At 41.8% G+C, this 27,949-nt stretch overlaps 1 protein-coding gene across 1 annotated transcript in view; it reads right to left on the minus strand.

Moving 5' to 3' along the window:
* SH3GL2 (SH3 domain containing GRB2 like 2, endophilin A1) overlaps positions 1-27,676 on the minus strand; it is a 108,180-nt gene extending 80,504 nt beyond the window's left edge. Inside the window, exon 1 of the mRNA XM_075078981.1 lies at positions 27,473-27,676. Within this exon, the coding sequence (XP_074935082.1) occupies positions 27,473-27,517 (45 nt within the window). The 5' untranslated portion in view covers positions 27,518-27,676. The remainder of the gene's footprint in view (positions 1-27,472) is intronic.
* Between the last annotated feature and the right edge of the window lie 273 nt (positions 27,677-27,949).

Consider the following 27,949-nt stretch of genomic DNA (forward strand, 5'->3'; position numbering starts at 1 on the left):
ACTGAAAGATTCTCTGTCATATTTTCCATGGGATATTTGAAGAGATCTTTATTCAAAGTACAAGTCCTATGGCTTCATATGATTCCATATAGGCTCAGAATCAAAATCTCTATCTCGTTTTTAGTACAAAGTAATCACTTGCCAATTTCTGATTTTAGTGATTATTTTATTTGTTTTCCATCTGAATAGAGGAAATTGGACACCAGATTTTGCTGAAATACTTGATGACAGCTTATGGTGAACAGTGTTCATCGATTACTCACATTTGACTCCAAGCATTTTCCATGTACCTAACACATAACTTCACTACATGTTTTAAAGTATTTAGAATCTAGTTTAGGGTATAGGCCTCATCCTGTCAAAGGTAACTCCTCAGAAACTCTTGTCAAGGCAGAGAGAGGAAAATTACCATTACTGTTGCAAAAGTATCCAACTGCTGTATTACAGTTTGATTTATTTATTTTAGAACATATTAACCAGTTTTGGAATCACTGGCTAAAACTATTCCATGGCTAAAGCACCAGTTCCACACAAAAATAGGGCACCTGTACCCTAATATATTTTTGACTGAAACCTGAATCATGCCTAAGTGATGACATCTTTCCCTATATGGTCAGAACTTTTTGTGACAACTTGAGCTTCTTCTTTAAGTGTTTTCATATCTTCACTACTTACTCCTCTTTTATTTCTTCATGCAATCCTGACAGTTACTTTTGAAATATCTCATCTGTAAACTGTGTATCTCCATGCTTGCACACTGATGACTTGTATTCAAAGCATCAATTAATAGGTCAATATCTTCAGAATCAGAGTGCTGTAAGTCCATCCATGACAAGTTAGAATATCACTTCAGTGCAGCAATGACTTCCAGAGTTTCCGTATATTCAGGAATAGAAACAATCTTTCCAATGTTAACTGGTTTCTGGGTCTGAATCTGAGAATCAGTTAAATTACAGTATGATAATGATTTTTTGCCATAAGTTCTTATTTTTCATGTTTAAGTTCTAGTGGCATTTCCCTGGTAACACAATGCGTTTAACAGCATCTGCATAACAGAAGCTTTTCAACACTGGAACATTCTCCTTCATACAGAAGCAAGCATATTCATGACATAAATAAACAGTTAAATTTGTGAAAGCTCATGCATAAGCCTTCAAAGATAAGTAATTCACATCTATTTAAGTATAGTACTTTCCCAATGCACATTCATATTACAGCCATTGAAAGTTTATCTTTCAAAACATGAAGAAAATAATTTCTACAAGATCTGAAAGCTTTTAAAACATTATTCACCATCTATAAGTAGTTACTGGAGGACCACAGGTCTATCCTAGCTTATAAGTGCAATGGAAATAATCCTGGGAGAAAGTAACATTTGCTGTACACTGGTAACTTACTGACTACCAGTTAACTGGTTTTATTACAGTAATATATTCTCAGATTCCTTGATCCTTCACAGTATTCACACTGGTATTACGATCTGTCTCTGAAGCACCATATTCTAGTAGATTAGGAATGAGGAGAAGTGACTCAAGGGAATAGCAAGAGCCCACAGATTTAAAGGGACATTGTCAAGGCTGATAAACATAATTCCTGTTTTGTATTGTCATTACAGTAGTGCTATGTCTTAAGATGCTGTAGTTGTGAGAAGTGTGTTTCAGAAACACAGTTAATTTGCCAGTAGGTCATAAGCCAATCATAAGCCACTGTATAGCAAGTTGGAGAAAAAAATATAGAAAAAAAGGTTTGCACATACAAGCTTCTTGCAGGAAAAATGTCTTTAAACAGCGTCCAAGCAGTATAATATCTACTGTAAGAATCTTTCAATTTCTATTGTTCTCATTCTTTTAATTATAAGTCTTGTAAGCATCCTTTGAACACTTTAAAGCATCACTAAAGTTGCCTTAAAAAAACAGTGCTTAATAAAGGAAATAAGATAAATGAACTGCAGAAAAGATACAAGGGTCACAAATACCTGCAGCACTACCTGATTTAAGTTCACTATTATTAATATTTAAGCAAATAGAGCTGGAGACATTTCAGGCAAAATCCATGTCTCACCAAGGTACATGAAAGTTTAGAAATGGCAAACATTGACAACAACTATTTCACGATACCACCTTGGTAAATAAATTCAAGACAGTGGAAACTTTCCACATATGCAGCACTGTAAATAGAAAATCATCAAAGAAAAAAGGGCTTTATTCTAGATGCCTTGGCTCCTTAAGAGTTGTCCTTAACATCTCTCATAAAAGGCTTTATGAAGTAGAAGAGATGTTTCTAAATGAATGGGTAAATACAGGTCACAACAACAGCACAACAGCACGTGCCCAGCACAGCCCAAGACCAGCTGAGCCCCCAGCCTGTGTTTGTGGGGCATTATGTAACCTATGCATATGCATAACCCGTGACTACAGTCTTACCTCCTATCAGTCAAACTGGGAGAAGTAGCTTGCACTGCTTTATAAACTGGCAATAAATCAGTTCAGGAGGGTAGATGGTAAGACTGTCTGACAGAGGCTCATAAGCCTTAATTTCTGATCAGGCGACCTCTGGCACATGATCTGCTGCCCATATCTCCTGGGACACTGCATTATGTAAGTACTGTAATACTCTTAAGTCAACTGGAAAAGGCCAGACATAGGGTAAAGTGCAGCTCCCTTGCACCCCTCAGTGTTCATAACTGATGGTAACTGAAATTTGTTAAGTGAGCACTCATCCTGATGCTGTGCTGAAGTCACTAAGCAGCTCTCAGCTGCCCACCCAGGGCTCAGGGTGTCTGGCCCTGGTAGCTCCCACAGCACAGTGTTCTCTGAGGAGGGACGCAGCACCGCCCCCTCACAGAGCCCAGAGGGTTTCCCAGTGACAAACCCCTCTCACCGAGCTGCCCCACATCACACCAAACACAGTCTAACAGGGTGCTCACAGTGCAAGACACAAGAGAGAAACTGCATACAGGCACAGGCATTGCAGGCATCAAAAGAGCCAGCTTTAAAATTTTCCTCACAACTGCTGAAACTCTTAAACTGACATGCTGCTGTACACCCTAAAAACAGACAGATTCAAACAACCAATGCAGAATTCTTTGAAGAATAAATTTAAAACAGTTCAGCATAGTTGCTTTAAGTCCTAGCAGGAGAGAATGTGTTAGTGCTACTGAAACAGCCTCAACAGCATATTCAACTATTCGGAGGTGAGGACAGTGACAAACCCTCTAACAGTAATATCAGATTCTAAGTACAGCTCCTGAGGAATTGAATGACTTGTGTCTCTTCGAACAACTATGGAGAATTTTTTCTGCTGTCATTGTCCCAGGGTTTATTCTTGTTTGAGCCAACCACCAATAAAATGGATGGATAGAATGATTGAGCTCTGATCCACTAATGACAGCTCCTTCCTATCCTCTATCTCTGCAGGATGTAAACCTGCCATAAGCCCATCCAGGGAGCTCCCGGATTCAAGATTAACCTGAACCATCCTGCGCTTTTAGTCACAGATGTGCCTCATTTAGCACCCAACATTCTGGCACAATAGCAATCACCATGTAAGCAGGAGCTAGAGCCAAGGTCTCTGGCTGAGACTGTAACAAGTCTTCCTCTGTTTGCATCCATTTAAAAATTAATTGATTACTTTACTCTGAAAAAGTGAACTTTTCATTTCAAGATCTAGTCTTGAATAAGAAGTTCATGTGCATTTATAGCCAGAAGTGCAAAGAGAAGCACAGTATTGCAGAGATCTTTTTCCTTGGTAAATCCTTGCAAGAACCAGTGTTTGACTGCGAGTTCCCAAGTGCTTTTGCTTCTAAGCTGTTAATAGTGAGGTGAAGCAATAGCAAGCATAAGAAATTGTAGCTGTGTTCTCTGTACCCTAAATATGCCAAGTCCAGACAGCAAAGTGTCATTAACTTTTTATTCCTTTGCAAGAGTTCGGGTTTAAATGGAAAAGAATATTGAACAATACTCTTACGCTGATGATGTCACTGTTCCCCTCAGGCAGGCTCAATTCACATCACTATTCAAAGCGCTAACCACTCTTCTAGTCAGCACAGAGAATACACAAAATATTAGGACACATTTTCTAATGTAATAAAATGCCAATTAAAAAACTTTGTCCCTAAGCCATTTTCCTCCTATCGGTGGATATTCAGATCCCCACACTATGCATCTGTATCAGGCTTTCAAGTTACAAGAAAGACAGACCATGGCATGAGGTGTCTGGGTAAGTTGGTAACGAAATGAAAATTCCTTCATTTCTAACCAGCCCACATTCAGTCTAAGACTGATCTCACTGTCATTGAAGACAACTGCAGTTTTCCCCACCACTTTCAATTACAGAAGGGATCCAGCACTATACGGCTGTAACAAAGCCTTTTCCATTTCTTGTCTCTTGTGACAAGAAAGAAGCCAACTGATGATCCCAGAATACTTTGTTCTAAGAATGCACTGAAACGTCAGCCAACATACTGCTGACATCTTGAACAAAGACTTTATGGACTGAGAGCTCAACGTCTTCCAGAATCACAGCCCAAGCTTAAGTCTGACTTACCCCAAGATACCATACATGATCATGCTGAGCTGAGGGAGCACCTTTCTATGGGCCATATGCAAAAACATGCTTGGTACCTTGCACAGTGTGTGTAAGTACAGACTTCCACAAGCGATAAATCTCACTGCTGCCTCCTGCCACTTCAACCCATCAGCAGCCTAAAATTAATTTCAGCACCATAACACTCCTGGTTATGAATTTTTTAAGTCCTAATGACAACCTATCTCTGTCAAAGAGACTTAGCAGAATCTAGAATGACAGGGACACTGTTACCACTGAGATCACGCAACTTGCCTTAAAGATCCCTGCAGAGTCTCAGCAAAGAAATCCTGGGATATGTGTCCAATGCATCACTGCTTCCAGCTCACCTGAAAGCCAGCTGCCACAACGCAGCAAGACAGAGAACAGGCTGTTGTGAAGTCTTCAATTCCCTTTGGGCTTCTGGCAACACTCTGCACTGGTAACTAAGTCAAGAGGGATGGTATATATAATGTAAGCACTCAGAACAGCCCCTTCCCTTTTCCATTACATCAGAGTTTCACCCCTTTCCCAGTGAGAAATTATCTAAAAGCTAAACCACACTGCCATTAGTAGAACTCTGCCAGGCCTTTGGTATAGCTATGACAATCCTATTCCCAGCTTCCAGATCTCCCTGTGGTGGCCTTCCAGACAAGAAAAAACTGAGGATAAACAATTAAGCAGATTTCTGTTTCATTTTTTCCCCCTTTTACTCTGCAAAAGCAAATATTAATAAAAATTCAACCCGCAAGTACTTGGCTGAAGCTCTGCATTTGCCCACTTAAACAAGTGTTTCTCACTGCTGGAAATACAGATCATTTTGTTCATCTAGTAGGCAACCAATAATGCTATTAAAAAAAAATAAATCTTTTAGTGGAAAAAAAAAATAGAAAATAAACATTTTTTTCTGCTTCTGGAAATGGTGACTATTTTCCACTAGTTCATCAGTACAAATTAGCTAAGTTCTTGTTTTGTCGTTAAACGCAAACTATTCCTCTGTGTACTTGTTTATGAGAATTTTATGATTCCATCAAAAATGAAAATAAGCTCTACAGAAGGTACTATAAAAAGACTGAAGAACCAAACAGTGAATGCCACATGATAGAAGGAATTCAAGTTCCTATTAAATTTCATTGGACCTCACCACCATAGCAAGAATTAATCTTAAATGATAATACCACTATTTCATACTATTACCGTGACTAGTTTATTTCAATATGGTTACTATTATTATTTTTGGAGAAAAGCAGGTGTCATATTGATACTTCTGTGAATGCTCTATATTTTCATGTGTGCTTGTGTCTTTATACACCACCAGACCAGATACATGAACAGTATCTTCCACCAGCTTACTGCAACATGATTATGCCAAGATGGACTTCTCAGAAAGTCTGAACTCCTTCTTTTAGCATGTGTTGTTAATTCCCGCAAAGTAGTTCTTTTTTTTCTCCAATGCCTCTTCAAGACCAGTATCAGGATAGTTCAAAGCAAAGAACACAGAAATACTAGACAAGATTTCCTTCAGTCTCCCTCTTTCAGTGGACATTTGAAATATTTCTGAATGGAAAAGGGATGTAAACTACATAGTGTTCTGCTAGAATAAAGGTAAAAGTAGACTACAGTCAAGGATCTCTACAGAGAGCTTTTTCTTAGGCTGAAATAAAACAAAAGCAAAAGTTGAGAGTACGTGCAGCTTGCCTTTAAGGAGAGGTCACAGGAGAGCAATATGCTCTGGGACACCAACACATAGCACACTCTACGCTGGAAATCACAGATTTGACTGAAAGTCCTCCCAGCTGAAACAGACATCACTATTCCAATGTCACAGATCTCTGTGCAAGTAAGCACAAAGGCAAAACAGTGGAAGACTCAATTTTCAAATCAGCAGTGTTCTGGGGAAGCCTAGAAGAAAGGTGACCTTGTAATGCCCTACAGGCAGGCACCACTAACATACCAATCCAAACTTCAGGTCAGTACTGGCTTTTCAGCTGGATATCTTCTTCTGTGATTCCTGAATTGCCAAAACTCAAAATAAATATGTTTATGTAGTCTCATCCATAAAGCCAAGAAATCAATGTACTTATTTTTACTGTCTCTTTTGAAAACAAATGGTGTGATCTTTTTTCCTTTTCCTCTACCTATAGACTGCATTAAATCAGAACTCATTTAACCCTTAGTTCACTGATAGTTCATCTATTTGGCACAGCAAGTAAATAAACCTGAAGCGTGCACACTGAGACTTGGGTATTTTGAACATGACCAAAATGTCAAATGGACTTTTCTACATAAAGTTTGATTGCAAAGTTATTATTTTATTGATGCTGTTGAACTTCCAAAATACCCTGCAAATCATCTGCCTGTTTCAATCAGATATGCTATTCCTACAAAACACAGTTATGTTGAATCTTCCATACAGTTCCACTCTATTCAGGCTCCCTTCTAGGCCTCCACATAGTTTGTGGGGGAGAAAAGCAGAGAAAACATAATAAACTTAAAAGCCTTGAACAACGAATAATCCTTTTGAGAGTGCCGGATTCTGCAGAGGTTAATACTCAAAAGCAGTTAAAAATTATTTACTAAATTAAGTTGACTTTGTGCTTGCTGCAGACTAAAAGCAAGCACAACATCAATTACTGTGGCTTAGCTGTGCTGTGGACTTTGATAATAAACACCACTGAAGGTGTCAGAGCCTGAGATGTGTCAGATTGTTAGCCATCATCACATCACAAAGATGCTCTCATCCCACTAAACAAGACTGAAAGACCAATTGTCATTGCTGTAACTTGAACTGTACAGTCAAGACTATTTGTATATTACCACACATGACTCATTTCTTAACTAATTGTTTACCACCATTTCCTAAAATTACTTTTGTGAACAAAAAGGAGATTATTGTGGTGTGTCAGCATTTCTTATAAAGACTGGATCCCCATCCAGAAATGCATCAGCATTTTTCCTCCCTCAGAACAACTCTAAAAATGTGTAATTTTTAACCCCAGCATTTGTGTTTTGAATGTTTTTCTCCCTTTCAGACAGCTTACAATGGAAACTTAAATTTTCAAGAGGTCTTTTTTACTGTTCCTATGAAAAATCCATTATTTATACGAGGACTTACTCAATAAACCTTTTTTAAGAAAATTAAATTCTCAGTTCTCATATCTGCACAACTAGAGAGCTTCCAGAGGAGGTTCTGAGAATAAGGATAATAAATACCCTTATTTGCTTTAAAATGTCAGTGAGGCTGCATCTACCAGTCTCGCCCATAATCCTCACTGGTGTGCTTATCTTTAACCTGTTTTTCTCTCCTGAACACAGTGTTTTCCAGAGTGACACACTACCAAAGACTTCTCTTTCTTTTCCGCCAACAGTAATTTGGCTACCACTTGTATCCCTGATGCTGAGGGGTCCCTCACTTAGCCATCTAAATCAAAACTGACTTTGCTGACTGAGGCAGCATCAGGACTTCAGGGAAAGGCCCAGAGGATGTGGTCCTGGTCCTCTCTGCCACTATGAAAGGAGGGACAGAATTTCTTACCAGGTAAACTTCCTTGCTCTTAAAATGCTATACACTACTTGCTCACAAACAGGCTGTAGTTTGCAGCGTCACTGGATGTCTGTCTTGCTTTCAGAGCCTTTCGCTTCTATATAACATCATCTACTCTAAGAAACTGAAGCTGCTTAAGAAAGAACAGCAGGCAATCAATGAAACTCTGACCCTAAAAATGCCTGCAAATACAAACTGAAACTTCTGTGCCCCAATGAAATGCTTATAAGGACTTTCTGTCTACATCCTCTACATCCCGTGGATAGATGTTGCAGTCTATCAACACTTGACAAGAATTCTTTGAACATTTGTAATTCTCAGCAAAAACTGCTCTGTTCTATAGCTGGTGTTAAAGCATTACTCCTATATCACATAATTACTTATTAGCAAGAACCACCTCCACAAGACAAATCAGCCAGTGGCCTCAGTAGCAAAAAGGAGAGACACTGGATTTGGAACTTATCAGTGAGGATCAGGGAGGAAAATCAGTGAGGGGACTGTCTTGCAAGATACAAAGACACATATATCATATGTTCATATTAAAGAACCAAGATCACTTGCAATGGTGCTCAGCAATGCCATTAAGTCTATGTGCAGAAAATCATAATAGCACCAGAAAACACAAGCAAACGGAAGGAACAGAGCTCTCATGAAGGCTATTTGCATGTGTAGATCAGCATTCTTTTCTGCAGAATGACAGTATAGTATACAACAGAGCTGACATTTGATTTAGAGACTTAAAGGAAAAAAAATATCTACTTTATATAAATGCATTCTGTAACAAAAAGGGCTTTATGAAAAACTTCAAAGATCCACACAGCCTTTAAAATGTGCTGTCCACAGGCCCTGGCCAAGCAAGACTGCAGAGACCACAACAACACTACAGAATCAGCAAGACATACAATGAGATATATAGTAAAGTAGTGTATTTGCTGCAGTTACTCCTATATGCTCTACCATTTTATTAGAGGGATACAAGTGTCCCATCACATAGGGAAAAGGAACTACAGCATTGTTAATGGTTTCTTCACCCCACTCACCAATATATTCAGGCTTCAATGCTTGCTGAGCTCTGAGAGTCAGTATCATCAATAGCAAATACAGGCTAAACCAAACACAAGATATCTAACTGATCCACGGAAAATATTAGCTACCTATATATTTCATTGACATGACCACACCGTTCTATTCTCATGTCTCAATGAAAACACAAAAGCAACCTAATTAAAACTTAATAAAATCTGTCTCTAAGGAGCACAGACATGAAAGATAATGGATCAAGAACAATAGCATGGCTCTAACCCTATTCAGGGAATTGTCAAGAGGAGTGTCTTTTTTGTCCTTTTGGGGCCATGCAGCAAGCTGTTATTTGGTTTTTAATTTTTTTTTCCTTTAGCTTCTTCTGCAGTATTAAATGCTGATGGTGGGGTAAAAAAGAAGAAAAAGTAATTATTTTTTTTTCTCCTGAATTTAATCTCTTTTTTTGTTCTCAAAATTATTTGTAGGGTACCATTCAGACCTTGCATGCATTAGAGGAAGTTCTGACATTAAAAATCATTTTACCTTCTTCAAATTCTTAAAGCAATTGATGATGAAAAAAGAAAATGGTCCCAAAAATTGCATGGTCAAAACAAACAACACTAAGCTAGTTCAAATTGCTCTCTCACCAGTGGTCTTTCAAACCTTTCAAAATCCACAACTCCAGTTCCAGGATCAGGAACAATATACTTCTGGGTAGGTACAATGGTTAAAATTGCAGATTGGCACTGCTTCACTTACATACTAGCAATAGGACTTCTGCATTTGAACTGCTATGGCCAGCATAGGCGTAGAAGAAATATCCCATAGTCTTCCTGCAACTTCATTTCTGTGAGTGTCATAGGCCTCCTGATAGTACACGGCAAGATAGGCACAAAAGGTTACATACCAAGGAATGACTTCTTCCTTTCATTGTAGCAAATACTGTAAACAGCCTGACTACCCAGGGTTTCTCCAAGCCCCGAAGCTGACAGACACACCTAGGGGTGCTCCAGGGCATCTCCCACTCTTTCACCAAGAACACACTTTTACATACTAGCTGACACATAGCTTTTGCATGGATAAGATAAAAGACACCATAAAGGGCTCTTTTTCTCTGTTTTTAAACCTGAAAGTAATATTCGTACATCTCAGGGCCAAGTCTGCTCCACTTAGATGTCTAGCAAGTCAAGAAAGTCCACACAAAAAAGCAAAATCAGGGAGCATCCCTGTGGAAAAGCCTTTAACCTCCACATCTTGAGCAAACCTATGATTAAATAGGAGCTACACCGATCTGTTTGAAAACAGAATTGTTCTAACCACATATATTCACAAAACTGTAAATTGCTCAGTTGATTAAAGTATTATTCATGAAAGCAGTGCTAATTACAACTTGTCAAGCTTTTGTGAGAACTTTGGGAAAGTGTAGCCCAAATTTTAACAATATTATTAATTATGATTAAATCATTCTTAATGCAGAAAATTTACCTCTCCAAATAATCTCTCTTCATCTAAATCTTCAACTCTACAAAGAAATTAAATATAAGGACTTAAAAATAATATAAATGTAGAGGATGACCCCATCTTTCTCCTACCACACACAACAAATTATCTGCAGTGCAAATGAAGGATAGGAAGGTAGTTAAAATTCTTGCCATGTGGCTGTGATGAAGTGCTTGCTTGACTGGAAGTATCTTGAAAGATTAAGCCTCCAGAGGCCAGAAGGCGTCATGCTTTTGATTCTTCAGAGGGATGCAGAGTCCAGGGACTTCCTATACTCACCTAAGATGTTCCTACAAAATGCTTTGCCTATTGAGTGTGGAATAAATCCATCAGGTCTTCCAGCACCACTGAATACTTGATCAATGGCAAAATTTCAGCTGGTATCTCATGGAGAAATAGTAGTTCTATCTCCAGCTGAAAAGCGTAGTTATATAACAACATATTACTGACACTATCACTGACAAGAGGTAGGTATGGCAGTACTATTAGTCACCAACCCTGCACACTTGGGCAATGTAGCAAGTCAGGAACTACACAGCGCACCTCTGCAGCAAGACCAGTATAAGGCAAGAGTGTACTCCACTCTACTCACTGGGCTCTGGTTGCATGAGAGCAATGGCTCCCATCAGTGATAAACAAAGACATAGGTAACAGCAATAAAAACTAGGATAAATAGACATTTGCCCTCAGGGCCACATTTACAGTAGCCATCCTTCTTGGCATACCAAGAGATCAAGAATTCACAAGAGTTTCCTCACTAGTTTGCAGGTGGATTTTCAGCGTCACAGCTTTGCCATACTGGTGAGACAAGTGATGTAAAACAGGGAGGGGAATTCACAGCAAAGCTTGCACTGCCAGTGGGCATCCCTTAGTTACTAGGAATGGCTACTGCCCAGCTTTTATCTGGGTGGACAGAAAAGGAGTGGTTAAGGATCCTTTATTTCTTAGGCCAACTAAGGTAGATATCAGAGCTCAAAACAGAGCACAGAAGTGGTTCCTCACCAGCCTCCTGGGTTTGCGTGGTCCAGACCTTGGAGACGCAAACAATCAGTGCCTCACTCAGTACCTCAGATTTGCTGAAGATGATACTCCTCAATGGCAAGGCAGCAGTGTCACAGTAAGGCATGCTGCTTTTCAAAAGCCAATGGCTTCTTAGTATTTCATGGCTCTGTAGCAGTCCCCATGTAGGTCTGTGCCTCAGAAGATATAACCTAGTTCTTTAAGAGGTGCTGAAAGCAAAGCTACCTGCCGTGCCACATCTGTTCACTATTACACCGTTTCTTAAAATACAGCCCTCTCTGTCCATAAATCTATACTATTTCTCTTCCCTGTGGATGATGTTACTTTTCTTCTTTTATCTACCTGCACCTTTGCTTGCAAAGGAAGTCAGTAGTAGCCAAGCAATTTACTAAATTTAAAACTCAAGTCAACCTACCCGCTGAACAGAGAGCTTTTCACAGCTGTGTGAAAACAAGACTTGAAATATTCATATGACACAGAGAAGCCCTCCTGGACTTGGATTATTTCCTGCAGCTTTCACAAGCATTTGGCTTGTGAAAGTACTTTAAGTAGTGCAAATAAATTGAAAAGATAAATACTTAGCAACTACCAAGTACCTTTTCCAGATTACAGGTATTTTAGCACTTCAGTGCAGATCAGGAGTTAACTTTTTAAAATAAATCTCATAGTGATCCCCACTTACTCCACTATGATTTTTATTGCAGAGCAGTATGTAGCATGTGAACCAGATTCCTTTTAAATGAAGCTGAAGCAGAAATTTATCTGCAATAGTTCCCTTGATATGCTTCAACCACTAGCAGGCAATGAGTCCACAGGACCAGACGAGAGTTAGTCCAAAATCAAACTATAAATAAAACATAAACCTCCACTGGGGGAACTGTGTCCTCTGCACCAATTTTTTCGTTCCACAGACCCATGCCTTTTGCACTGTATGACATTCCAACATACACATAGCCTCAGAAGTTCAGGTCAGCCGCTACATCACTCAATCTCAAAGAAAGCAAGAGGGAGGGACACAACCATGTACCTGTCAAAGATCTGGCACACATTTCAAACTGGAATAGATGCCAAAGGAGGTAAGTTGTAAGGAGACAAAATGACTCAGAGGAATTACTGCCAGGTCTTTGCAATGGCTGTCATTTCTCTCCTGTGTGTTGTTTTCCTCTCAAAACTCTTATGTCTTATAAACATATGGTTATAAGAAAGCATTAGCTTTTACCCTTAAAAGAACAGATAATTTAAACCCTGAAGTCAAGAAAATTCAGAAAGAAGAAAAAGGAGACAGCATTATTACTTTTTAAAATATCTTGATTCTGTAATGTTTACTTAATATTTGCGATTATATGCTGCAAAAATACTTGATATAAAAAAAAAAAACTTTGTTAAAAATGACCTCTGAACACTTAAAATAAAATAAATAAGCAAAATATCCCAAATCAGCAGGGTTTAGTTTGCTGAATGCTTTCTTATTGCTGAATAAAGGCATATAGCACATACATTAGTGAATGTCTCCTACAAACAACCAGGTTAACTCCATTGCTCATTTGCAACAAGTGTCAGCAGGAGACAAAATTCTGCAAAAATTTTTGAAAGTCTTGGTTATTGATTGCTTGCTTGCATGACGTTTGATATTTCAAGAAAACTTTCTGCTTTTGTGAGCTGATTTATCTACCTTTTAAATAGTATGTTTAAGAATTAAGAGCCATTCTATGTTGTTTTGTAATTTAGAGCAGTTCTTAATGACAGCACCTGCTGTTTACGAATAAATAAGGTATCAGAACAAACCCCAACCTTTCCAGCCTGCAAAACAAGCACATTATTTCAGTAGAGCCAAGGAGTCACAATCATAGTCACAGTGAATTAATTGCTCAAGTCCCAGCTCCGAGGTGACACTGAGATGGTGCAGAGGAAACTAGGTCCACAAATCCTGCCGAAATTCCTCAGATATCAAAGGATGGCACAGAAAAAGAGGCAAAAGTCACTTTTTCCTCCCTCCTGGTCAATTGCAGCAGAGATGTGGGAAGAGAAATTATTGCAGAACAGTACACTGCAGGGTTTTCCCTGTTGACACAGGCTGAGGAGGGTTGTGGCAGGAGACAAAGTTGCTGTAAGTATGCCTCGGTTTCCTTTTTCTTTTTCTTTTCCCCCCTCCCACTCATCCCTAGGCTTTTTTGTCAGGGAGGTAGGTTTATCTATGACTGGATAGGACTGAGTTGCTATATCTTTCCCTCAAGGCTTCCCCATGGCTTAGCATAGGGCAGCCACATTGGCTACTACTTCCCTCTTCAACGCACAGAAGGTAACCTCCAAGGCAAGCCCATGCAAGCTGAAATAGGGCAACAACACTTCAAAGCATTCTCAGATCTCACCTAGGAATACTAAGTAACAAGCTGGCATTAGGTCACCTGCGCTTATTCACGCCACTAAGTTTCAATATCGCACATCTTAAACCTATAACCACAAACCCAATCACTCTCAAGGGCAACAACAGAGACTTTAAGCCAAAAAATGGACATCCCAAACAGCTGCTGACTTCTGACAGTGATACAGCCACACTGTGCTGCCCTACCATGACTACTTGCATGACATTGCATTAGAGATAGAAAAAAAAAAAAAACACAACAAGTAAGAGTCATAATCTTCCTCACATGCTCTTCTGTTATGACTTTGGTATGGTGCTAACAAAATTCCAAAAACACTGCATGCAAAGTTAATGCGTGGTCCCACTCTTCCCTCCTGCCTGCTCTCTGCTACCTGCTCCTTCACATGCTCTCGAATGCCCTAAGGTTCAAGCAGGTTTTGCCCCTGGCTTAGCCATCCAGAGGGTTGTTACTCATACTCTTGATCTGGTCTTCATTCTTTAACAAAAATCTCATTTGATATGCACAGCTCCTCCCCCAGCTGCTTCATTTACCTCCCAAAATTTAATTTTTATTGCAAGAAAATTAATATAGTATTTAAGGGAAATACAATTATCAGTATTTTACAAAGGTTTGAAAGAAATATCAGGAGGAAATCAGAAGGAAAAAAAAAAAGGCTACAGCAGTGAATCTGTTTAAGTTCGTGTAGATGAAGAAGTTTCCCTGGACACAAATATAGCTAATCTGCAAGCACAAACGAGAAAAATATAGAACTAGAATCGTCTGTTTTATTGCAGCTTTATTACATTTTCAAATCTCTCTTGCTCCAATGTGCTGTGCAAGAAGAGAGAGAAAAAGTCATCCACAGAATGCAAGTGAACAAGATATAACAGCACCACGTCTGCATGTCTCTAGGGAGCCTTCCAAATCTGCTCGGGAAGACTGCCTGTGTTTTATAAAAGTTGCTAGAAATCCCATATACCTGATTTTAATGTATGATTTGGGAAACTGTCTTTTTCTCAAGATGAGAGGAGTAGATCAGCAATTACCCTACCAGAGCCAAAATTACAGCAACAAATGACAGTAAGGCCAGCCCTTGGACATCACAATTTTCTCCTATAGTCTGGCAGATATTTCCATATTTTTTTTCATAGATATATTTTCATATATAAGTACATCCACATACCAATTTGTCTCAGGAACTTATTTTATTATTAAACTGAATTCTGCAGTGGTACCAGTAGGCCCCAGTCAGAAACTCAACCCAAGCATGTTCAGCTGTTTTCTTGGTCAGTACATCCAGGATAAGAATGACCATGATTGTACATCGAGAAACACAACAGCCAAAACCACAGCTCCTGGAGCTGAGGCTTTCTATACCGTAAGCGCCACAAACACACATATGTCCAGAGATTAACAGTGCTGTAGGGAAACAGGATATATAATATAGTCACTTATGCTAAGCACTGAGCAGTACAGAGCAGGATAGCTCCTTTCCTAAAGATATATTGCAACTCTTACCTTAGAGTCTGCACGAATGCTTTCTCACATTAAAGTAACAGTCATCCTCCTACATCAGGGTTACAGAGAAGCAAGACAAAGTGGGACAGTCTTGCCTTTAAACATGAAAAGCCACATATCTGTATGGCTAGTAAATCTGTTACTTCATTTTGCCTTTGCAACCTAGCCAGGTACTTTCAGTCACAGACAGCACCTCAGGTCCCAGCACAGAGGTCATGGCATTGCAGAAAGCCCCAGGAACACGCTAACACAGAGCCCAGCTTTTGCCCAGGACAGCTTTAAACTTCACTGAACTCTCTGAATGAGTCAATGATTTGAAGCACGCACTTTGCTGATGAAAACCTAGCAGAACACTTGGCAGTCAGTGCTGCGGAAACTTTCCATGTGCAGAATATAATGACTCTGCCAGCCTGCTGAGGACAGCAAACTCTTCCAAGGGGAAGCAACAAGCACCTGAGTGTCCTGGTTTCAGTTGGGATAAAGTTAATTTTTTTCATAGTAGCTAGTATAGAGCTATGTTTTGGATTTGTGCTGGAAACAGTGGTGATAATGCTGAGATGGTTTAGTTGTTGCAAAGTAGTGCTTATACTAGTCAAGAACTTTTTCAGCTTCCCATGCTCTGCCAGGTACATAAGAAGCCAGGAAGGGAGGGGACACAGACAGGACAGCTGACCCCAAGTGACCAAAGGGATATTCCATACCATATGACATCATGGTCAGTATATAAAGCTGGGGAAAGAAGGAAGGCAGGGGAGGGGGGTGTGTGTGTGATGTTTGTAGTCATGGCATTTGTCTTCCCAAGTAACCATAATGCTTGATGGAGGTCTGCTTTCCTGGAGATGGCTGAACACCTGCCTGCCCATGGGAAGTAGTGAATGAATTCCTTGTTTTGCTTTGCTTCCGCAGGCAGCTTTTGCTTTACCTATTAAACTCTCTCTATCTTAACCCATGAGTTTCCTCACTTTTAGTCTTCCAATTCTCTCCCCCATCCCACCGCAGGGGAGTGAGTGAGTGGCTGCATGGTGCTTGGTTGCTGACTGGGGCTAAACCACAACACTAAGTCATGGAGAGCTTATCTTCCAGTGACTGTCCAACAGTTTTTATTTAAAAGACACTCCCCAAATCAGAACAGCAGAGGAGTATTTCCTTTCCCTTATTCTTTCTCCCCATGAGACAGGAAATCTGTGACAGATGGGGTCATCATCTTAGAAACAATGTTGGCTTTTCCCCTCCTTAGTCACATTTGATTCCACGTGTACTGGCAGACACCATTAAATCCATGCTGACCTCTTTAACCCACTGGAGTTATTTAGGCTGTTTGTATTTGGGAACACTGGTTGTCCTTTCTCCTGGACTGGAACAACACATGCTCTCACAGTGTACAGATCAGGAACCGAGAATCACAGACTCACAGGTTGGAAGGGACCTCAGGGATCTAGTCCAACCTTTCTAGGAAAAGCACAGTCTAGACAAGATGGCCCAGCACCCTGTCCAGACAACTCTTGAAGGTGTCCAACATGGCCAAGTCAACCACTTCCCTGGGGAGATTACTGACTGTCCTCACTGTGAAAAATTTTCCTCTTGTGTCAAATTGGAATCTCCCCAAGAGCAAACTGTGTCCATTCCCCCTTGTCCTCCCCATGTGACCCCTTGTGAAAAGGGAGTCTCCATCTTCTTTGTACTACCCTTTACGTACTGGTACATGGTGATGAGATCCCCTCTAAGCCTCCTTTTCTCAAGGCTGAACAAACCCAGCTCTCCAGGCCTATCCTCGTATGGCAGCTTCCCAGTCCTTTGATCATCTTTGTGGCCCTTCTCTGGACCACTTCCAGCCTGTCCACATCCTTTTTGTATAGCAGGGACCAGAACTGTACATAGTACTCCAGGTGTGGCCTGACAAGCGCTGAGTAGAGTGGGATAATGACTTCTCTATCTCTGCTTGTGATGCCCTTTCTGATGCAACCCAGCATCCTGTTGGCCTTCTTGGCCGCAGCAATACACTGTTCGCTCACGTTGAGCTTTCTGACCACCAGGACCCCGAGGTCCCTTTCCACAGAGCTGCTCTCCAGGCAGGTGGATCCCAGTCTGTGCTGCACTCCTGGATTGTATTTTCCCAGGTGCATGACCTTAAACTTCTTCTTGTTGAACTTCATAAGGTTCTTGCTGGCCCACTCTCCAGCCTATCCAGATCTCCCTGCAGAGCAGTTCTCCCTTCTGGAGTGTCTACTTCCCCACTCAGTTTGGTGCCATCAGCAAACTTCATCAGGCTACACTTGATGCCGTTGTCCAGATCACTTATAAAGATATTGAATAACACTGGGCCCAATATCAATCCCTGGGGGACTCCACTAGTGACAGGTTGCCACTTGGAAAAGGAGCTATTTACCACCACCCTTTGGGTGCGGCCTGTCAGCCAGTTCCCCACCCACTGCACAGACCACTTGTCTACACCGTAACACATTAATTTCTCCAGGAGGAAAATGTGGAGGACCGTATCAAAGGCCTTGGAGAAGCCCAGGTAGACAATGTCCACTGCCTGCCCCATGTCAACCAGGCAAGTCACTTTGTCATAGAAGGCCACCAGGTTTGTCAAGCATGATCTGCCTTTAGTGAAGCCATGTTGGCTTTCCCAATCACTATATCCTGGATATAGTAGACTAATGAAGCAAGAAATAACAAGTGCTGGCTTTATTCACTAATGCCTGCCATTTCTTCTGCCCCTAGTCAGATTAATCCATACATACCTGAACACAGAATTTGCCTCTGCTCAGTTTTCAAGGATTCCTGTTGAGGACCTGCCCACTCTTTCATCCTCATTCATCTTCCTTTCAGGCATCTTATTCCCACCCATGTTTACAGTTAAAGAAAAACGAGAATATTCTCCAGAGAACACCAAAAGCTCTACGGTCTATTTCAAGAGCTACAGCCCATTCCAAAACATGCCAATCCAGACCTTTGAGAAGGGATGTGACATCTGTGAAAATCTCAGGTCCCAAATCACCCTGACTTAAATTATTTTGAATTACAATGTTGCAAAACAAAGAAAACAAAGAAAACAAAGAAAAAAGTTATTTATCTTTTGTTATCAAGTATTTGCGTCTCCTACCTTAGTAAGATAATCCCATTCTCACCATGCAAAGTTTACCATTTGCTGCCATGTGACTGTTTTGTAGCAGTTTACCTAGGTGAAATGAACCAGACAAAACTGACAGAGCAAAATACATTCTTCTGCATAAAAAGTTTAAGATCTACATTATTTATCTAAGCTTGCCTCTGCTTTCAGCAATTAAGTCTTCCTCTCCTCCAGAAACTCACATTTTACCTGTCTATACTTAGAGAGAAGCCAAATGTATGGCACACATATTATACATATTATGACAGTGGCAGATTTGCCTCATACATGGCAAGATGTTTTTCAGCACTTCTGTGGAAAAGGAAGATTTCCCCAACAGCCTCAGAGCAACATGGTCATATTTTAAACACCCAATTTAGATCATAAATACTAGAGGTACCAGAAGATCCAGCCATCCTTCCTGAGAGACACACTTCCACTCATTAATGCTAGTAGAAGGTTCCTTGGATCATGGAACCTAAACCATGCATACATGTGGTTATTGTGCAAGTCAAGGCACATTTCCACATTCAGATGTTTTGGTTCCTAAAAATATTTGCACGTTGCTGAACCTTCCTCGTGCCTCAGCACGAGGTAAGTTTTTTCGTTGTTGTTTGTTTACCTCCCCTCAAAAAGAAAAAAACATGTCTGCTACACAGGATAAGAAAAACCAACAGATCCACAAGAGAACACTATCCAAGTAGAAAAGCAAAGAGCTTCAGTGTTATCCAGCCCAGAGGAGAAGTGCAGCAAAGGCAGGTCCAATTCCAAAACAAGCTTTTGATTTCCAGTGAGAGAGAAAAAAAAAATCAAAACCCAAAACGAGACCAAGAAACCAGGACAAAATACACCTTGAAGTTCCCAGCTAAATTTTTGCACGAGTGTGTCTTAAACGCAAGTTTGGTTTTATGGGTTGCAGCAAACCCCACGAAAGCCAGGATTTGGAGTCGACTGGCATGAGTTCGTGTGTGTGTGTCTCAATGGGTTCTCAGTCTACATGGAGGAACGTCTGACGGGGGTTTGAAAAGTGCGAATTAAAAAGAGAAACTGGGACCCAGGGAACAGTTTTAAGCTCTGTTTTGAAAGTTCTTATTTCCTTTCATAACAACAGAAAGTAAAATCAAATTCTATCTGTTCCAGGCCAATGCAAGAAATGTGATGAAGCAACCAACAGAAAACTCAATTAGGACCTGCTCCTGAATACTAAAACCTCCTTTCACTTCAACTGGAACAAGATCCAGGTTTAACTAACTCTGTTTCGAAGCCAAAGATAGCGTTCCTAGAGAAACACAAACTCAGCTTGTGAATTAGTTGAGAAAAATACTAACTAACTGGTTATCTCTAATGCCTTGCCATCTTGTCCTCAGATCTCTTTACAAACAAGCTTCCTTCTAGGCAAAATAACCCAAACCTTCATCTCTTTTGGAACATGCTCTGTTAACACCCTATTTTGTTGTGGTGACACTCTTCCTCACAGCAGCAGAACAGAAGTGATGTCCAGTGATCAAGAATACTTTAAAATGGAAAATAAATGGTGTCCTCAGTGTTACTGCCAATGCAAACCAAATTACTTAACATAAAGGTGAAAAACAAGCCCTATTTGAAAATGTTTAGATAAGTCGTTTTCAAATTTAAAGACTTTTGCAGCCAGTAAAAACTGGAATTTAGGCAATCAAAAAAAACCAATTGATAAATAAATAACCAATTTAATTAAAAAAATCAAACTGAAATCCACAAAAAGATGAAGAAAGCAGAGGAGGATGTAAATATCTTAACAGTGTGATGTGCTTTTCTGCCATCAGAGTAGTCGAAAAAAGGGGTTGAAAAACCAACATCTTTCTCTATTTTAGAACTTTGGCTTACAAAGGTTTCAGTATAGTAACCCCATCTGACAAAGTGTCAACATCCCAAGGAACATGTAATCAAAACACAACCCAATAGATATTATGTCAATACGATACCTGCTGTTTTGCTGACAATGAACCCAGCTAGTGGCATCTACCTATTTTGAAGTAGATGTGGATTCACTTCACCAGCCCTTCCCTGCTGACAGTCCCATTAGCCAAACCAGTGGTTGAATTTCTTTTTCTTTCAGGAGGCCCTCTGGCATCACAGCGAGCCACTGTTATAGACTGCCACTAGCAAGGTTACACTGCTGCTGCCTCAGCAGCACCTTTGCTGGGATCAAATAACACACCTTCTTTGCTGGGGGAATGGTCATGGGGAAAGCAAACTGCTGCCCCTCAGTGTGACCCATGCAATGTTGCAACAACTACTTCAGCCCAATGTCAGTCTACGTAATAGGAAATTTTTTGTAAAACACTATTTAGTTATATAGATATGGCCTCTGTCATGGGTACAAGAGCATCATCAGTATTACACCAATTACAATTACATATCCCTGAATCATTCTGTCCAGGTCTGCACAGTGCTTTCCATCCACAGACAAATTGAAATTATGTTAACTTCAAAAAGCCACTTCTTTCTTTTTACTTTCTCCCATGCAGGTCTATAGAGCCTCCATAAAGGAAAAGCTTGTGAAAAACATTAGCACAGTAAATATGAATTCCTAACTTTTTTCTCTGCTTCAGGAGGAAGAAAAAAAGTTACTGTAATTCCTATCCCTTCTATGGATTCCTGTGACATATGCTATAACCTCAGGTTTAAAAAAAGCTATGATTTTTGTCTCCAAGATTAAGTGCAGGATTAGATAAGCACTGAAAGCTACGTAATTCTGCTGTGGCAAAGATAATCACAATAATACCATGCTGTAGCTCGGTTTCCTTTTCTCTGCATACCTCCATTTATTTAAGAGAGGATCAGCACCACTACTGCCCAGCAGGGACCACTAAGTGAGAAAAAAATGAGAAGTAGAGTCACAGAAGTTGCCAAAAAGAAGCATAAAGTAAGACTTTTTAGTTCCAGGAGAAAAGGTTGTTGGAAGAATGCCTTGGTTGCCCCTTAGGGTAGCACAGACTCTCCCTGAGAAGTGGGCCAGGGGCCTGCTTCATCAGGGCACTGCCCACCAAACTCTGTCCATTCACAGTTTCTCTTCAGATATACTCAGAGTGGCAAGAGCTCCTTGTGGCCTGCAAAGCAAGGCCACAACTCCTTCCCTCCTGTTGAGCTTTTAAAAGTAAAAGACTTCACTGGCATGCTGCTAGGTCATGACAGTCAGCATTCAAGATCCTCGACCCTCCACCCTCCACAACAAATATGTAAGACCACCCCAGCACATCACTTACATTTTCACTTGACGTCTATGTAAAACTACAGAATCTTCTGCACAGTAACCTCTGCAAAATCTGCTGCAGTTAAACCTGGTTTTGCTGCTTCAGCACTTATATGAAGCATGCTGTCAATCAGTATGCTAGTCACGAGGGCACATTTATATCTTAAAGACACCGTTTTGCAAGAATGACCAAGACTAGCCAGTTCTTCCTGGCTGAGTAATACTTCCAGTGAAGATGAAAGTCAAGATATAAAACAAAAAATCTGATGGAGGCTGTTTTGAGTATAGCCTCCACAGATATTCTTTGCCTCCACAGATCACTGGGACAAAAACTGCAGATGGGTGTCAATCGGTGCTCCAGCTTTTTATATACATACATGCATAAAAATGGAAACTGCATATATCAGGTAGAAAGATTAATGTATTGACAGACGCTTGAGAAATCCTCCCCCAAAACCAAGCCATTTTCTTTTGTGTACACAAAGCAGCAGTTCTTTCCACTAGAAGTAACAACAGGGTTAGAAACTGGAGCAGACTATTTAAGCCATAAACAACTCAGCAGGGCTACACAGTATACAACCAAAGGGCAATTTACATTAAGGTCAATTTTTCACCCTTTCAATTATGTAATATCAATAAAAGAACACATGGGAATGATGCCAAATGTGAATACAGTATCTGGAAATCAAGCTAGAGTGCACAAACAGAAGGAATTTCCCTACCTGCTGTGGAAATAATCCCTTCCACAGCTAAGTAAATATTTTTTCTAAAAATAGTCTTTATTCCCGGATCAAAAATTTGCTCCCTTTCCTTAATGTCAAAATGTACCACTCCGCACTGACAGAAACCAACAGACTGCCGGTGGTGCATGGCTCTTGAAGAGAGGTTTCTAACAGCCAGTTTGGGCAGTATCCTCAGAGCCACACCACCTTGCAAATGGCTCTCCTCTTTCCTCCACCTGCCCACAATTTTCCACACCACAGGAGGAGGGAGCTCTTTAAGTCCAGCATAAGCAACGCACAGGAAAAATATAGCATTGCCCAGCTTCCCAGACCACAGCTCACATACATACCTTTACATACATGGGAAGTGATGATAATTTGGTGGGTAAGGCTGAGGGGAGACATGGAAGGAGATAGGTAGACCCAGTGGGAGTCCAGCTTCAATCACAGCTGGATAGGACAGGTGAGGTGCTTTCACTGGAAAAGCCTAGCTGGCAAGTACACACATGCCCACTCAACAGTGCAGGAGAGTCAGGAACATATTATGAATATGGGGCTTGATGGGGATTTAGGAAAATACTGATACCAACACATCACTGACCACATTCTCTATCAGTATGGAAGGAATGGCAACAATTGGTTAGCTGCAGTTTGAGAGTTTAGCAAGGATAGAAAGCATGTTGGATATAAAGGAGGATTGCTTCACCCATTCCAGTGAAAAACCTCTTACACACTTCTGACCAAGGAGTTTAAAAAAACATTCAGTTAGATGAACCTCAATACAAAAACCATTTGACAAGGAGATTAATTTCCATCATACTCATATTCCCACTGATTTCAGTGGAACTGCTCACAAGTTTATGGTGTTGCACACACTCAGGTTATGCTAATAAGGAGACACTCTTCCAGGACACTTTCAAAACAGATGATCAACATTTTCAAATTCTGCCTCAACCCTAATGTACTCTTTTTTTGCAAATGAACCTACGTAGACAGATCTGAATCAATGCAGAATCCCTATGAAGCCCACAGGATTTTGTGCTATGTGCACAGCGGCATAGCAAGGCAGGAGTCTCATTTGCTTCTTATTACACGCTAGGGTCAGTCTCTCACTGTGCACTTCACAGGCTGCCTTGTTAAAGAGGGGAGCATGGTACTTTCCACCTAAAAGCCAGGGCATGTAACAAGCCACTGACAGCTATGAGTGGAGTGGAAGCTGTTTCTTCAGCTGCTTCCTTCAGTAATAAACCTGTTTCTCTACAAAACTATATAAACTGGTGACTTCTGTCCTGGCATTAGGGTAAATTAAAACATGTTGTACCATAAAAGCAGAACACAGTGCTAGAAAATAAATCATATTACAGGCCTGTTTTGTTCAAATCGCCACATTCAGACTGCTATTTAAATGTCAGTCACATTTATTCAGTGGTTCCCAGGGGAACTTCGGATGTGGCCATTCACAGCATTTTTGTTCATTTCTTTCCCTATGAAATTATTACTTTCTGAAAGCTTAGTTTTGACTGTGCCTCACAAGAGCCATATTATGCAATGAATGCAGTCATGCGGAAACAAAGCTCATGCTACTTTAAAACATCTCTGTTCAAATGCCCCAGACTGTCAAATCTGGATCCCCCAAAATTATTCTGGTGGTTTTAAAACCATAGCTAAACCTGTAGGAAGTAATAGTGTCTCAGTCACACTGACATAGCGCTAATGGCAGAGGAGTTTGCATGCCGAAATAAAAGGGGACCATTTGGTGGCACAGCACTTAGTTGCCCATTTCTCGGAAAACACTCTTTGGAACAATCTTCTTAGCCCCAGGATGTCTGACAGATTTGCAGCAGCACAGTTAGCATTCAAATTTGGCTACTTCTCCTTCTTAGGAGGAGCTCTGTGGGTAATAGCAGTAAATGAATACTCTAACCTGCTCCATACCTGACAATCTAACATCTTGTAATTCTGCATGGATGTCATGACCTCCAGACTCATGCTCCTTTCACAAACTCTGGAATATTTCCTCTAAACTTTATGATTCTGCATAGAGCTAAAACTGTTAAAAGTTATTCTCAAAGGCAAAGGGGTGAACACTCTATTCCTTCTAGAAGGAGCAAAGTTTCCCCTGCTTTTCAATGACTCACTGCTGTTGCAGTTGGTGCACAGAATTTGACAGGCATTAAGTTCTTCAGCACGTCTTCTACTAAAAAACAGAATGGCAATATCTCATACAAGTTAGTTTGACATTTTACAAGTCAAAAAATGATGAATGAAAATACAATGCTTACATTGTATAAAACCATCCAGACATGGAAGTCACACGTTTTTAAGTTGCACTATAGAAAGTAGAATTCCGGATATGAGAAAAACTTTTTTATAAGACACAAATTGTGCCACTTCTAACTGGAACTGTATTTTGCATTAATAATATTGTACAGTCATAATCATAAACTCTGTGTATAAGGGGTACTAATGTTACAAGTATAATAGCATTCAAGATAGATAGAAAACTAAACCAGAGACTTCAAGGCTGCACAATGTTAAACTGGGTTAAAGGACATGGCAACCTGAGAAATGACTTGAAATTGTTCCTGGTATGATTTAGGACTCTATTATGACAGCACATCATACACAAGTTCTTACCTGAATAAGAACCAAAAGAATAATTCGATTTTTTAAAACCTCCAATTTATTTGGTTCTATCTCGGAAGCTTCATTCATACTGGCAATGTCTGGCAATGTCAATCCATCCTTCACCTGGGGATTAACCCCTAGCCAGAAGGATTACTCCCTAGAGTAAGGTCGGCGTGACTAAGTCCTGGATTTCTCTCTCATACTGAAAACAAGCCAATAAACAGATCAGTCTTGCAACCTACTTGTGAGTCATTCTCATACATTAATGTGTCTTCGTGGCCTGCATACAAACAATCTGTGAAAGTTAAGGCTGAGCCCAAAAATCCCTGGGTCATCTGATGTCAGGCAGCTAAATCTGGCACCAGAAACTTCACAGCTAAAACTCTTCTTTCCTTCCAAATGATAGTATTGCTGACAATCGATATAAGCATGTCATCTGATGGACAGAACAGCATGCATAGACCTTTCACACCATGCTCCCTCCAAAAAAGATGTTTACCTCTGCTGCTGCAGCTTACGATAACGGAGAACTGAGGCTTCTATTATTAAAAAGTGAACTTTAGGTTGCCTGCTTCTTAAACATGGTTGAGACAGACACTGTAATTCTTATTTTCAGTACCAGAACCCAGTACAGCAATGATGATTCCTAGGCTTCTGATAGAACTCCAGGTAGCAGGGGGAGAAATAACAAAGTAGCAGCAGCAGATGTGTGCTGCAGGATGGATTCAGGCACCCTAAGCTGTTCCTTACCACATCCGTCATGAGTACGGCAGGTTTCTTCTGAAGCTGTTTTTACCAATGATGCAGCACAATGTGGTATGAGAAGTGACACACAATGTCATTCGATGCCTGCATGGGCCCATGCAGAACTTGACGTATCCCACTGCAATTCAGAGTCACAAAGTGTATTGGTGTATGCAAGGCATTAAGGATCAGAATTTGTACAAATGCTTGTATTAGGGATCATTTTTTCAGGAATATTTCCCCACAGTGCAAGAAGAGATGAGATGAAAGAGATGAGATGGATGAGAAAGGGAAAAACGCAGGTGTTGAAAACCATAACGGCTGCTGTGTCTTGTATGCCTGCACCTACAGACTGCTTACAGTGACCAAGACTGCTACCTGAAGACGCCTGCAATGACGATTAGTAGCAAATGACTTGGGATTTTGTATTTAGCTGCGAACAAAAAAAAGAAAAAAGGCACATTACACTGGTCTTGGTCTCAAATCTCTAAATCCAAAGAAATTCCCCTGACTTCTATGAAAAGCAGTTCAGATCAATTCCCAAAGCACATTGAGTCAGAACCTGATTCAGAAATTTAACCTTACAGGCTGTAACACACAGATTTTGTATTATGAAACAACTCAAAGACTGGTGAAACATCCACCCTGACCTTCCTGCAATATCACACCATGCCTAAGGCAACAGGACCAAACCTCAATTATTCAGATTTCAGCAGTACTCTGAAGCCAGATAACAAAAACAAGTCGTGTTTATTGCTGATTTACAAAGTCAGGGTAAGCAAACGCCGATGGAAACACAGTGCATGGCGTTTGGTAAAGGTTCGAGGCCCACGCTGGGTACCTGCCGCAGCGGACACCCCCGTTACCTCGAAACCCCTCCGTGGGGGCAGCCAAGGACATGCGCCCGCACCCCAGAAGCCCCTGCCCGCCTGCTGCAGCGCGGCCGGAGCCGGGGGCGGCGCGGGGCCGGGGGGAGATGCGGCCGGACGGCGACCCCCGGCACAACGCACGCGTGCACCGTGCGGCCCACGCACTCACGGAAACACGCGCGCGCACGCAAAACCGTGGTCAGCCGTGCAGACCCACCCACACCCGTGCACATTCACGCACCGTACACGCTCCTGCGCGTTCATGCAAACCTGGGAGCCACTCACGCACCCCGCACACGCGTGCATTGTGGGCTCCCGTGCACACTCACACAGCGCGGGCACCCGCGCACAAGATCGGTGCAAAACCACTCACTTTGCACACCCGCGCACACGAACGAAAACCCTCGCACACTCACGCACAACACATACCCGTGCACACGCGTGCGTGCCCATGCACACCCGTGCAAACTCACGCACACGGCCGCACGACGCACAGTCGGACACAGCTCAACCCCGCGCACCCGACCGCCCCACGCAGTCCAGCGCACCGCCAAGCACCCCGGGCGCAGCCCGGCCACCATGCTCCCACGCGTGCGCCCCACGCACGGGCGGAGAGCGGCGCGGGGGGGGGTGGTACCTGGGTAGCTTTGTGGAACTGCTTCTTGAGCCCGGCCACCGACATGGCGAGGGCGGTCCGGGGTCCGCAGGGGGGCGAGGGGGGCCGAGGGGCGATGCGCTGCTCCCACCGCCGCCCAGCCGGGGCACGACGCCTGCCTGCGCCGCTCGCGCTGTCCGCACCCGCTCGCGCGGCGGAGGGTGTCAGACGGCGGCGGCGGTGCGAGGGAGCCGTGACGTCAGGACGGGACGCCCCGCCCCGCCTTCCACCGGGCGCGCGGGGCCGCCCCTCGCCACCGCCCGACCCCACCCCCCCGCGGTGTCGGCGTCCCCCCAGGAGTCCGCAGCGCCTCCGGCGGCCGGGGGACCCCTCCCACGCGCCCCCGCCGCACCTCCGCTCGCCGGCAGCATCCCCGCACGGAGGGGTGCGCCCGTCCCCGCAGGACAGCGCCCACGGAAACCGGCCCGAGGGGAAGGAATTGGCGGAGCCGTTACGAGA

This window comes from Phalacrocorax aristotelis, chromosome Z (assembly GCF_949628215.1).
Source record: "Phalacrocorax aristotelis chromosome Z, bGulAri2.1, whole genome shotgun sequence".
NCBI lineage: Eukaryota > Metazoa > Chordata > Aves > Suliformes > Phalacrocoracidae > Phalacrocorax > Phalacrocorax aristotelis.